Source organism: Pygocentrus nattereri, chromosome 3 (genome assembly GCF_015220715.1).
Source record: "Pygocentrus nattereri isolate fPygNat1 chromosome 3, fPygNat1.pri, whole genome shotgun sequence".
NCBI classification, from domain to species: domain Eukaryota; kingdom Metazoa; phylum Chordata; class Actinopteri; order Characiformes; family Serrasalmidae; genus Pygocentrus; species Pygocentrus nattereri.
In genome coordinates, this window is record NC_051213.1 from 45,498,701 (window position 1) to 45,511,659 (window position 12,959).

Below are 12,959 nucleotides of genomic sequence, written 5' to 3' on the forward strand. Positions count from 1 at the left end.
CAGCATTAAAAGCTTAGTATTTGCTGAACTATTAAATTAGCTCTGATAAGAAGTTGCTGTTGCAAATATTTATTGTAATGTTGGTCTGATTCATAATAGAGCTGGCATATATGGTAGACCTGTAATATCACAATACTTCATTCATTCATACACACGTCATGAAACCTCAAAATCATATGTTACTACTAGCCTACGTTTGAACTTACGTACAGCTGGTGCAACTGTTTACAACAACAGAAACATGGCTTAGTAGGTTATGAGTGCTGCTCACTGCTGTTTGTTTGGCTGTTGTTCATATGAATCACACTTCCCTAGACACTGGTACTGCACCAGAGGCGGCGCTCAAGAGCAATGAATCTCACCAAACACAAACCAACCCAATTTCAATTGGCCAAAATTTAAAAACAGGCCATATACAACACAATTATTATACACACTAAGGGCAAATCTGTGCAAAACCTTTTGAGGGTTCCTGAAATGATAAACGATATAGCACATATAGCTTATAATGTAATCCCTGTCGTAAGTACACGATATTATGACCTGAGATTGACTTCATGAAGCCTATTTTATATTCAATTTGTTGTTGCTGTGTCTTTTGAAACAGGGCCCCATCCGATTGGACAGAAGACGTCATGAAATTACTGGGACCCCTCCTCTTACTAAATGATACCTCACTTGAGACGATGCCTTTCAAAGTGAGTAAGAGATCTTTATTCTCCCGGAGTTGTCAGTCGAATGAGAGTGAGTCCAATTCAGTGTAAACAAGGGAAAGTACCCTTATAGAAAATGAGACAATATGCCTTTATAGGAATTTTCAACAAAATAGCTGTTTGTTTAATAATATAATTTTCTTATATACTCGCAGCCCTGTCCTTTTTCGTTCTCTCTTTATTATTTACCTATATTGTTGTTGAAAAATTTGGAATCGCTTGTCATGTCAATCATTTTTTGATACAGTAATAACATGTACAGTTTGAACCCTCTGGGGTCTGAGGGCATTTTTTCAATTTGTGTATATCTTCTTAAATTCACCTTTAAAGGCTCTTGCAAATAACAAGGATACCCATATGTTTCACGTCAAAATGCACCATTATTTTCATCAGTACATTCCAAAACCACTGTAGCAACTTCAGCAGCTGCAAATTCGCTGCACACCAGTTCACATGTCTCCGATAAAGAATGAAGGGTGTCCGGCGTGAAGGGTCAGTCCGTATTGATTTCCTGAGTGTCCATTGTTTAGTTAACACTAGTGGTGGACGAAGTATACAAACCATGTACTTGAGTTAAAGTAGAGACACCCAAGGTAAAATATTACTCCAGTAAAAGTAGAAGTTCCTCCCTTTAGACCTCCACTTGAGTAAAAGTACAAAAGTATTTACCTTCAAATGTACTTAAGTATAAAGTAAAAGTACTAAAAGAGTAATTCTGGCTCTGATGTCCTGTTATCATTTTTATAACCAGACTGGCTTCATGAACTCATTTCAGGTGAAAGTCCTCCAGCGTCTCTCTTGGTAAACCAGTCTTTTAATAGAACGTCATTAATTAGTGATGCTGACGTCTATTAAAATGATCAGAAGCACAAAACACTGAAGGTAAACAGTTTCCATCAGGGAGAACCGAGTGGCTCTGAAATCACTTTTTACACACAAGCAAAGTTTCAGTTTCAGATTTATTTACAACTTAGTTCCAAGTTTAAGTTGAATAAAAACTGGCTTTAAACTCAGGATCACAGATGAGCTCCTTTACTATGTTGATCTGTAGGCCTCTGTTCATAAACATAAACCAGCCCAAACTAATTTACTATAAAATGAAATGATGTTTGTAGAAATTCAGAAAAAAGCCGCGTCAGTCTCGACTGCATATGTGGACATATTTCTATATTGTGCTCTATTTACACAAAGTTAGGTTAGCTCATTCCCAAAACTTTACACTGCTGCACTGACTTTGAACTATGTGCTTGCATTGGGTCGGTACAACAGATCAAAACAAAGTGCAATACAGACACACAAATCCACCTATTACCCACAGTGAGAGGCAGATGACTCTGTATCTCAGCCCCTCTTCACAGCCTCATGACTCTGGATGTAGGTCATGTATGATCTTGTGATAAGATGGAATGGAAAGGACGACTCCACACATTCAGGAAATGTTTGTACCGTATTTTTGAGCTGTATTATCACAAAAATAGAGAAAGGGTGAACATTCATGATATTGTACAGCTATATCAGTTATTTTTTGATAAATCAAGAGACAAATTTCTTTTTTTTTTCACAGTTTTCTACTAATTATTTTAAACCAGTGAGGTTCCACAGGACTAGCATATTAATATCACGTATACGTTTATCTGCAGCAGAGTGGTTTATAACATAATTGGTTGTGTATTACCAAAGAAAATTGCACACTCTTAATGGTGATTCCAAACTTTTGAACGATAATAAACATCCACTCCTTCCAATCTCGTCCACAGAGCTGGCTGAAGTCGTCTCTGTCTGGTCTGCTGGACAGCTTGCAGCCTCAAACCGCAGTCCCGCGTCCAGAGGAGTTCCGCTCATGGCCTGATTTGCTGGCTCTGAGCCGCAAACTTTTCCAGCTCAAAACGAACCCCATCCTGCAGCGCCGCAGGAGAGCGAGTGAGTTTACAGAACCGCAGAAATGATGAGAAAAAAATCTATTTATTTAAATATAAAACTGCTCTTGAAAAGCATCAGAACAGTGATCAACAAAATGACAGTTGGAAAACAGACACCGGAAGACAAAACTAGACAAAAGGCCAAGGCAAAAATCAGAAAAAGACAGAGACAGAGTTTTTCAGAGACAGAGAAACCGGTCGTACACCTAATACGCTCATATGCAACATATGCTCCTAGTAGAGATGGTACTTTGCAAAGAGGTTCTGAAAACAGGCAATTTATATACATGGGAAAACAGGTGTGGACAATCAGAAGTCCGGTAAAGCTGAGCGTTGGTTCATCAGTTGGAGTCCTGACTCATGTGACGCAGCATGGGGTACTGGGAATTGTAGTTTGAGGCATGCCGGAGGGAGGTGTGACACACTATGCAGATTAATTAAGATTCCATTCTTTCATGTTCATTTACAGTTACACTAGGTCAGGGCTCGGCAACCCAAATGTTAAGAAGAGACATTTTGTCTTCTCAACAAAAATCAAAGCACCTTGGGAGCCTCAACATTTTCATTCCACCAGCTCGGCTGTAAATATGTCTCAGTAGGTGCTGATGTCCTAGTAAAGGCTAAAAAATCTAATTCAGCTGTGGAGCTGCAACAGGGCCGCATGCAGCTCCGGAGCCACATGCCGACCCCTGCTCTAGGCTAATAAATTACAATCATTCCATATTTTGAACAGTGATTTTCAACTTTTAACTTTCAATACATTCAAATAGTTCTGAAAAATTTGTCATGAAATGGAAAACTTCAGTGATATTACATTTAGGAGTGTCCAGGTCAGCAGCAATGAAGAACATTTATAAAGTGGTCTAAATGTCCAAAGTCTGGAGCTGATTTAAGGTGGAAATAAAGACTTGAAGATATTCTTCATTGTTCCTGCATTTCTGTTTGAACTTGCTGTCTTTCATCTAAACACCAGCACATAAAATGTGAGCACACACCGTTTCACACGTGTCTCCAACCTTGACTGAATGCAGAACGAAGGGCGTCAGTTGTAATGGGTCAGTCCTTAGTGATTTCCTAAGTGGCCATTGGTCAGTTTATGTCCATTGTAGATGGACACTCAAATCCATTATTTACCTGTTTGGTGCAAGTGACATGCTGCCAAAACCATGGGCAAAATACACTCCTGCCAGGTTTTTCACTTGCGATCAGACGAAAAAGAAACCATCAATCACTGAAAATCAGTTTTGACAAAACTGACAAAACTGGTATTTTTGTGTCAGTAGTCCTCAAAAGATATTGGAGTTATAGATAATAAGATAATATTAAGATAATAAGACTTTACTGCAAAATAATTACTGCATCACAAGTAAATAAGCACATTTTAAAACTCTCAGATAGAAAAAGTCAAACAGCAAAGCATATCAGCCTCGAATGTCACATTATGCATCTATTAAATCAGGACGTTCCTAATTAAAGTCTAAAATGATTCCTAAAAAAACGGTTTTCTGTTAACTATCTTAAAACATCTACCAACCAAAACTAATTCACAGTGAGTGCGTTGACATGCGCTTAAAAATCTGAACTGCAGAAAATCAAATTCTGTGGGTAACCTGATCAACTTCCACTTGAGTAATGAGCCTTTCTCTCATTTCCGGGGTCGATATTCCCGGTTTGGGAAGTTCTGTGTAAAATAGTTTCTGTTTTTTGAGTTTTCCTTCATTTCCATCTGATTATGAGCACAGAAAGAAATGGTTAAGTCGCTTTAGTTGGAGTCAACGAGCAAGGGAGTCTGTGTATAGCAGAGAGAGGGTCCGCCTCGGAGACTCTACTAATGAGGAGGAAGAGGTGGTGGAGCAGGATATGTTGGGGATAGAGGGGGAAGAACAAGCCAAGGACACATAAATATACACACACACACACTGTATAGCGCTGTCGCCTCACAGTGAGGAGGGCCTGGGTTCAATTCCCCGGCCGGATGACTGGGGTCCTCTCTGTGTGGAGTTTGCATGTTCTCCCCGTGTCTGCGTGGGTTTCCTCCGGGTTCTCCGGTTTCCCCCCACAGTCCAAAGACATGCAGTCAGGCCAATTGTACGTGCTAAATTGCCCCTGGGTGTGAGTGACTGTCTGTGTCTGTCTGTCTGCCCTGCGATGGGCTGGCGACCTGTCCAGGGTGTATCCTGCCTTCCGCCCGACGACTGCTGGGATAGGCTCCAGCACCCCCCACCGCGACCCTGACGGAGAAGCGGCTTAGAAAATGGATGGATGGATGGATTTATTTTCGTTTAGCCTTGAACAGTCAGGTGTGTTGAGTTTTCATGTTCTCCTCGTGTCTGCGTGGGTTTTTTGTTATGGACTGAAATCACTGCGCGTGTACGAGACCCTCGAGACCATCAAAGAACTTCTGTGACCAGGGTGGCTATATGTGATACATAAAAACCTAATAGTGAATTAGCTTATAAAACAGTGAATGTGTGTAAATTAAAACGGGTTCGTGAACTGAATTGTTGTAACAATGAACTTGGTTAAACTCCTTCAAACTTCCGTGAAGTTTTTGGACCACTAGTCTGTGTGGTTCCTCGCTTTTCTCGATAGGGAGATCCGAGCCCTTACACGGACATTCCTATCTACAGCAATGGACGTAGGTGATGTTAACTAGCTTAGCTAACTACAACACTAGGAACCATTTAACGATTTACCTTCATAAGCAAAACAAACTGCTCAAACAAGAACATATCAAGTTAAAAAGAACCCTTATCAAGTTGTGCACGCTTGGTGCTCGATAGCTCTTCCATAATTCTGACCACATCGTCCAGCCTAAAATATGGGACTTCAGCCAAAGATGATGAATAATGATATGCAGCCAAATTGGGAGCGGAGCGGAGCAGCATGGAAACCGGAAATAAGTTTACACACAACCTCGCCTGCAGATAGATAGTGGAAAAACTCCCGGAGAACAGATAGTCAGACATGAGTCAGACAGTAACTGGATTTCTTCTTTGCAACCAGCCAATAAACTCAGGAGAAGACGTGACATAAACGTAACGTAAAACTTTGCACCACTTTACCTGAATATATAAACATGCGTCATCTAGAAGATGAAGAATATTTAAATCCTTCATCAGAATGTGTTTGTTTCCAGCATCGCTCCAAAAGTGTTTTGCAGCGTCCTGCAGCGACGCTGCTCGCTTATTTCCGGTACCGCGGCTTGTTTTGTGCATGCGCAGACTGAGAAATCCGAAAGAAATCAGAGTAAGAGCTCACATGCATTGAGAAATCTGATTACTGAGCTAAAATCCAGCCTCTCTATCGGATTTCTTAATCAGATTTTTAGATCTTGCTCTGATCTAAGAAATCGGAATGCACTGTTTATGTGATCATTTGAATCAGATAACTGCAGAAATCCAATTGTGATCGGAGGTTGCAGGAGGTGCATGTAAGTGCACTCAGCGTTCCTGTGATCAGACGCTGACCACTGATGACTCGGAAGACCTCGTTAGAGTTATTCAGTCTCAGTGTATATCTTTTCTTTTTCAGCCAATCGTTTTGAATAAAATAGACATGAATGCTTGCCATACTTGTGTTTGTGCACGCTGTTATGCTGTGGAAACTGTATTATTTTTCCTGTATTGAATTTGATTTTATAAACTGTGCAACAACCTTGCACAAGTACGCTGCCTTTAACAACTACATGCAGACCAAGTCAAGTCAAGAGGCTTTTATAGTCATTCCATCTACACTCACCGGCCACTTTATTAGGTACAGTTCAGTTGCTTGTTAACACAAATAGCTAATCAGCCAATCACACGGCCACAACTCAGTGCATTTAGGCGTGTAGAGGTGGTCAAGACAACTTGCTTAAGTGCAGACTGAGCATCAGAATGGGGAAGAAAGGGGATTTAAGGGGCTTTGAACGTGGAGTGGTTGTTGGTGCCAGACGGGCTGGTCTGAGTATTTCAGAAACTGCTGATCTACTGGGATTTTCACACACAACCATCTCTAGAGTTTACAGAGAACGGTCAGAAAAAGAGGAAATATCCAGTGAGCGGCCAGTTGTGTGGATGAAAATGCCTTGTTGATGTGAGAGGTCAGAGGAGAATGGGCAGGGGGGGATAGTTCAGTCCTGGTGAGTTTAACCATTAAGTAACGTTACAGTATAGCCTTATATGTGCATATTCGGCCAATTCAAATGTCAATTCAGTAACAATATCACTGTTTACTACATTTGAACCTTTATTCCACTCTGGATGTATAAAGTGAGAATTATTTCCTAATTTTGTGTGAAAATATTGTGGTTTTGTTTCCTGTTTCTGATCCCTGACCTGCAGTAATTAGATGGATGCTGTAAAAGTTGGAATGTTTTCTGCATTAAATAATATCTTTGTCCCTTCTCTTCATTTTCTTGTTTTGTGTAGTTTCTCCATCAGTGGTGCCTTCTGTGTCCGCCATGGAGGATCTGGGAGAGGGCAACATGTACTGGAGTCCAGCCCAGCTGGCTAATATGTCTGTCCAGACGTTCAGAGAGGCAATGCCTGTGCTGGGAGAGATACGCAACTTCACTGCAGAGCACCTGGCAGTGCTCCGCGAGAAGGCTGTAGAGGTATGAACGGCTTCTTAGTGAGAGAGAACAGAGTCAGAATAGTGCCAGTAAATCTAAAGTTTTTGTTATTTTATTCTACAATAACTGATAGTATACACTCACCAGCCACTTTATTAGGTACCCCTTGATAGTAAAAGCTCAGACCCCCTTTTGCCTTCAGAACCGCCTTAATTCTTCATGTCATACTTTCAACAAGGTGTTGGAAACGTTCCTCAGAGATTCTGGTTGGTTATTTGAGTCCCTGTTGCCTTTCTATCATCTGGAACCCGTCTGCCCATTCTCCTCTGACCTCTCACATCAACCGGGCATTTTCGTCCACACAACTGACCGCTCACTGGATATTCCCTTTTTCGGACCGTTCTCTGTAAACCCTAGAGATGGTTGTGTGTGAAAATCCCAGCAGATCAGCAGTTTCTGAAATACTCAGACCAGCCCGTCTGGCACCAACAACCACGCCACGTTCAAAGCCACTTAAATCCCCTTTCTTCCCCGTTCTGATGCTCGGTCTGCATCAGGTCTTATATAAATAAATATCTTGGAAATTAGACCCTTAAAAGTATTTCTATTCTAAAGGTACTAAATGAGTGTGATTACATGCACTTAATAATAATCCGATCGACGTGTTTTAAACAGTATTATAAGTTCATGTATTAGATGTGTTTAAAAAGCATTCTGTAACCAGTATTTTAAAGTACGGTTCGTGTATACATGTCTATATTACTTCAAACTCAGAGTTTCCTCATGATGGGACGTCTTTGTGTTGTGTCATAGGCATGGGGTGATGTATCACTGCTGAACCAGACTCAGATTGTGGAGCTGGGCTGTATCTGTCAGGGTTTCAACACTAAAGAACTCCAAAAGCTCAATATCACCTCACTGGACACACTGGAGCTTCTGTCCATCTGCAACTGGAACTATACACAGGTAACCCAGCCGTGAGTCGTCGACTTGTGGCTGGTATCAAACACAGCCTTGTGCTTCTGGGAGCAGACTTAAGCACCAATTGGTTTTACACCTACAGTACGTGCATACATTGTGTATCTGAAGCAATCTGGACACGTGTCTGTCCAGTATTTCTTCTGAAATCAAAAGGTATCTATAGGGAGTACCCTCCTCCTTCAACTCATCCCAGAATCCTATCATTCCACCTCATCCCAAAGGGGTTCAATACATTAATGCTGCTTTCACACCTAACTTGTTTGGTCCAGACCTTCAGACTTTTTGGTTTGGTCTAAACCAAAATAGCAGGTGTGAAAGGTGCCTCGGACCATGGTCCAGACCAAAAGACCTAAATTTGGTGTGACCAAAGGAGGTGGTCTTGGTCCAGATCAAACAATCACAGTTCGGTTCATCTGAATGGTATGAAAACCCTTTTTTTTGGATGGTTCGGACCAATTTCTGGAAGTTGCTGTTACGTCAACGTTGTCGCAACCTCCTAGAAAGTTGTGAGATATCGTCATAATTTTGAGGAATGACATTTCATTGTGACAATGTAGACAGCACCAAGCAGACAACGTTGTGGGCACCAAATCAGAACGTTGTGGCAACATGACTGTGTTTGCAGGGCTGTTAGGACTAAAACCTGATGAGTTGGCTTGATGGTTACCGTTAGAAGCCATTAAGAAACGATCAAATCTATCAAATCCTAACACTACTTAACATTTACACTGACATTTTCTTATATCTGTGTGTTTATATAGTGAATGTATACAAATACATTTGTACTTCAAGCTCATATATATGTCACAGCTCATATCTATGTTGTGTTCTTCATGCAGAAAGTTGCCATCTGGCAGGGGTTTATTGAGAGAACTGGAATCAAAATGGCTCAACTGGGAGCACTGGAAATGACGGGACTGGGCAACTTTATCTGTGGACTGCAGCCTGACCAGATCGATCAGCTCAGTACTGGAGAATTCAAGTGAGTCATGCTTCCAGAGACACACACACACACACACACACACACACACACACACACACACACACACACACACACACACACACACACACACACACACACACACACACACACACCAGTACTTTCTCTCTGATTGTGCCTCAGAGTCCTGTAAACTGATATGTAGGCATGTTTTGCTGTGTTTGGGTGAATCAGGGAGGCGGTGGAGGACATAGGCCACGCCAAGTGTCCTGTGACGGTTCTGGAATGCCTGAAGAGAAAAGCCATCTCTGCATTTGGTGATCCAAAAAGCTGGGGTGAAGCTGAAGCCAGCATGATGGGCAACATCATGGGTAACATAGCAAAGCCTTATGCCTTAATTTTGTCCATACTGTGTCCAAGCGAACGCAGCTCAGCCAATCAGATTTGAGGACCGGAACTATCCATTATAACACTTTATATTTTCAACATACAACAGATGTAATGCTTAGATTTCTTTCAAAATGATCCTTCTAAACCATAAAAACATTAAAGAATATAGGCTAGACATTAAAAATACAGTGACAGCAGCCATTGTGTGAAATGCTCTGCCCCCAAGTTAGAGTTGCCACCTTAGCCCTATAAAACTCCTGGACACTTGATCAGTGGCTTGATTTTTCATTCAATTCAGTGGATGGGTCGCTATGTTCACCATGCAATCTGAGGCAGACAGATCATCTGCCACGTTTAAGTGCTGCCTAGTGACTAAACTTCACCAACAGCGCCCCTTTTCCAAACAACTGGCCCTACATTGGGTTTGATTCAATCTTTGCATGCAAACGGTCCGACTGGACAAAAAGTAGTAAGAAATAACATTTTGTCGCTGTCCAAAGGAAAACATGTATGTCCATTTTTATTTTTCTACATCATTTGAGCTCAGCAGCTGCCCTTTGCATTGCCTGATCATTTCACGATGAATAGACCAATAGAAATGCTCCAAAATCGCTTTTAATAAAACCTCTTTTCATTAACTTACAATGACATTGAAGAGCGTTTTGCGCTCTCCTGTAAAAATACGACTTTGGGGTTTATTGTTTTGCTTTGGACTGTGACCGACAAGCATATACCTGGACAACTCTACCCTCAGTAGTATTTATTTACACACGATTACCATCATCAAACTGAAAATTCAAGCTTAGGAAATCACACTGCAGGTGCTGAATTCATCTATTTGCATTGACGCTGCCCTGTGTTTTGCACCCAGTTGCATATTCATTAAGGCAAACGTGCAAAACGGGCAAGAGGTGCTATTTTGTCTTCCATAAATCAGGGCCTTGGATTATCATGACTTTAATTAAAAGGAGGAGATTGTACAGTAATTGAAGCTGTAAATGCGCCAAAATTTGATTCACTAATTTTGAGTGATTTCATTTGTTTTCCTGTCTGTAGCTGGTCTGAATGGCACCGAGCTGGCAAGTCTGAACTCCTCCGTCCTGCCTTTCATCCGCCAGTCTGCCATCACTCTCATTCTTCCTGAACGTCTGGCTGTGAGTCGCTCTTTCTCTGACCTCTCTCCTTGTTTGCCACTGTGATGTTTCTATCAACGAAACCGTCTCTGACGGTCTGTTTTTTTAATTAGGCACTGTCAGTGAACCAGCTGAAATCTTTGGGCCCTGACAATGCCGCCATGGTAACAGAGACCCAGCGGTCAGGGCTGGGAGCGGAGCAGAGGGCGGCTGTGAACGAGTCTTTGGGACTGCCTACGTCTCGCAGTGAAACCAGCACGAGTGCCCCTGTAGCAGTGCCACAAAAAGGAGGTGTGGATCCTTCAGCTAAACGAATACAGACCACACTCACTTCTTACAAATCAAAATTCACACGGAGAGGATGTGAGGGTGAGGATTTACACCAATCAGGCCTGACATCATGACCACCTCCTTGTTTCTGCGCTCATTGTTCACTTTATCAGCTCCACTTACTGTATAGCTGCACTTTGTAGTTCTACAGTTACAGACTGTAGTCCATCTGTTTCTCTGATACTCTGTTACCCTGTTCTTCGGTGGTCAGGACCCCCATGGACCCTCACAGAGCAGGTAGAGTGTTAGTGTGGAGTGTTAGTGTGTGTTGCGCTGGTCTGAGTAGATCAGACACAGCAGTGCTGCTGGAGTTTTTAAACACCTCAGTGTCGCTGCTGGACTGAGAAAAGTCCACCAAACAACAATATCCAGCCACCAGCGTCCTGTGACCACTGATGAAGGACTAGAGCAGGGGTGATTAATTACAGAACAATAAGGTCAGTGGACAGTGTTTAAAAACTCCAGCAGCACTGCTGTATCTGATCCCCTTGTACCAGCACAACACACACTAACACACCACCACCACGTCAGTGTTACTGCAGTGCTGCGAATGATCCACCACCCAAATAGTACCTGCTCTGTGAGGGTCCATGGGGGTCCTGACCACTGAAGAACAGGGTAACAGAGTATCAGAGAAACAGATGGACTACAGTCTGTAACTGTAGAACTACAGAGTGCAGCTATACAGTAAGTGGAGCTGATAAACTGGACAGTGAGCGTAGAAACAAGGAGGTGGTCAGAACGTCAGGCCTGATTAGCGTAAGTACACTTACCACAAAGTATTAATATGTACTATAAAAATAGACTTGAACTTAAGTTTACTTAATAAAATGACCTTTAAGTATACTTTCATTAGTAAGGGATGCTTGAGGGACACGTGTACCAGTTTACTGTTTATTAATTATTGCCTGGCTTGAATGGATTTGCTTGTACAATAAGGACAAAGAAATATCCACAAGCCCTCTGAAAATCTGAAGCTCAACCAAGAAATTCACGATCAGCACTGATGAAGGGCCAGAGGGGAAAAGTTAGTTGGAGAGGGGGTTAGTTTCTGTAAGGGACTTAAAAATGTCTGATTCTCACAATTTTACTGTCACAGTTTTAACATGATTTCCACTTACGGTTTTCTCTCGGTCACGCCGTCTGACCTGCCGTGTCTCTCGTTCCTGTCTTGTCTAGGGGCACCACAACAGAGCGTGTTGGGAATCGCAGTGCTTCCTGTTGTGCTGCTGTTGCTGGGATTTCTTCTCTGAGGAGAACTAGGCTGAAAAGCTCCCTGGGAATATTTATATCTGAATCAGCCACTGCTAATGCAATACTAAATAATACATACGTCAGATTATTTAACATGTGAAAGTACACAAGTAAAAACATTTATATTATTAAGTGCAGCAGAGAAAACACCATCATTCCTAATTACGTGTGTTTGAGGTGCAGTTAGAGCACCTTCAGTGAAGTGTCTATGAAAAGCTCATTTAATACTGCTTTGTGAAAATAGATGATAATTTCTAAGACCTGCGACGGAAGCATGAGAGAGATTTGAATCTATTCAAGTAAGAAGAAATAAAGAAATGCTTTACTGAACAAACCTGGCTGGTTTGAGTCAATTCTGCAATTGAAGTCTGTGCAGCGTTACACACATTACTTAATTACTTAAAGAACGTATCGCTGCTCTCGGAGCAAAACCTCCTCTCTCCATTTTTGTAGTTTTTGAGTTTTGGTCATGATTTGAAAATGCCTGTTGGTTTTTGCATTGTGTGTGAATTTCATGATAAACGGACCAAAAGAAATGGCCTTAAAATGACTTGGGAAGACGTCTGGTTCCATTGACTTCCATTAAAAGTGAAGCATGTTTTTTCCTTCTCCTGTAAAGTTACCGTTTTGGAGATACGAGGTTTTCTTCCGACAGCAAAGATATACAAAACAAATGTCAGACCAATATATTATCAGACACCATAAAGAATATGTTAACAGTACAGGAGGACGCATAGACACACA

General features: G+C 41.7%; 1 protein-coding gene across 1 annotated transcript in view; it reads left to right on the forward strand.

Annotated features, from left to right (window-relative positions):
* LOC108432297 (otoancorin) overlaps positions 1–12,563 on the forward strand; it is a 36,994-nt gene extending 24,431 nt beyond the window's left edge. Inside the window, exons 13-21 of the mRNA XM_037537184.1 lie at positions 608–698; positions 2,471–2,633; positions 7,045–7,229; positions 8,001–8,153; positions 9,008–9,150; positions 9,343–9,479; positions 10,555–10,652; positions 10,745–10,922; positions 12,141–12,563. Coding sequence (XP_037393081.1) covers positions 608–698; positions 2,471–2,633; positions 7,045–7,229; positions 8,001–8,153; positions 9,008–9,150; positions 9,343–9,479; positions 10,555–10,652; positions 10,745–10,922; positions 12,141–12,214 — 1,222 coding nt within the window. The 3' untranslated portion in view covers positions 12,215–12,563. The remainder of the gene's footprint in view (positions 1–607; positions 699–2,470; positions 2,634–7,044; positions 7,230–8,000; positions 8,154–9,007; positions 9,151–9,342; positions 9,480–10,554; positions 10,653–10,744; positions 10,923–12,140) is intronic.
* The last annotated feature ends 396 nt before the right edge of the window (positions 12,564–12,959 follow it).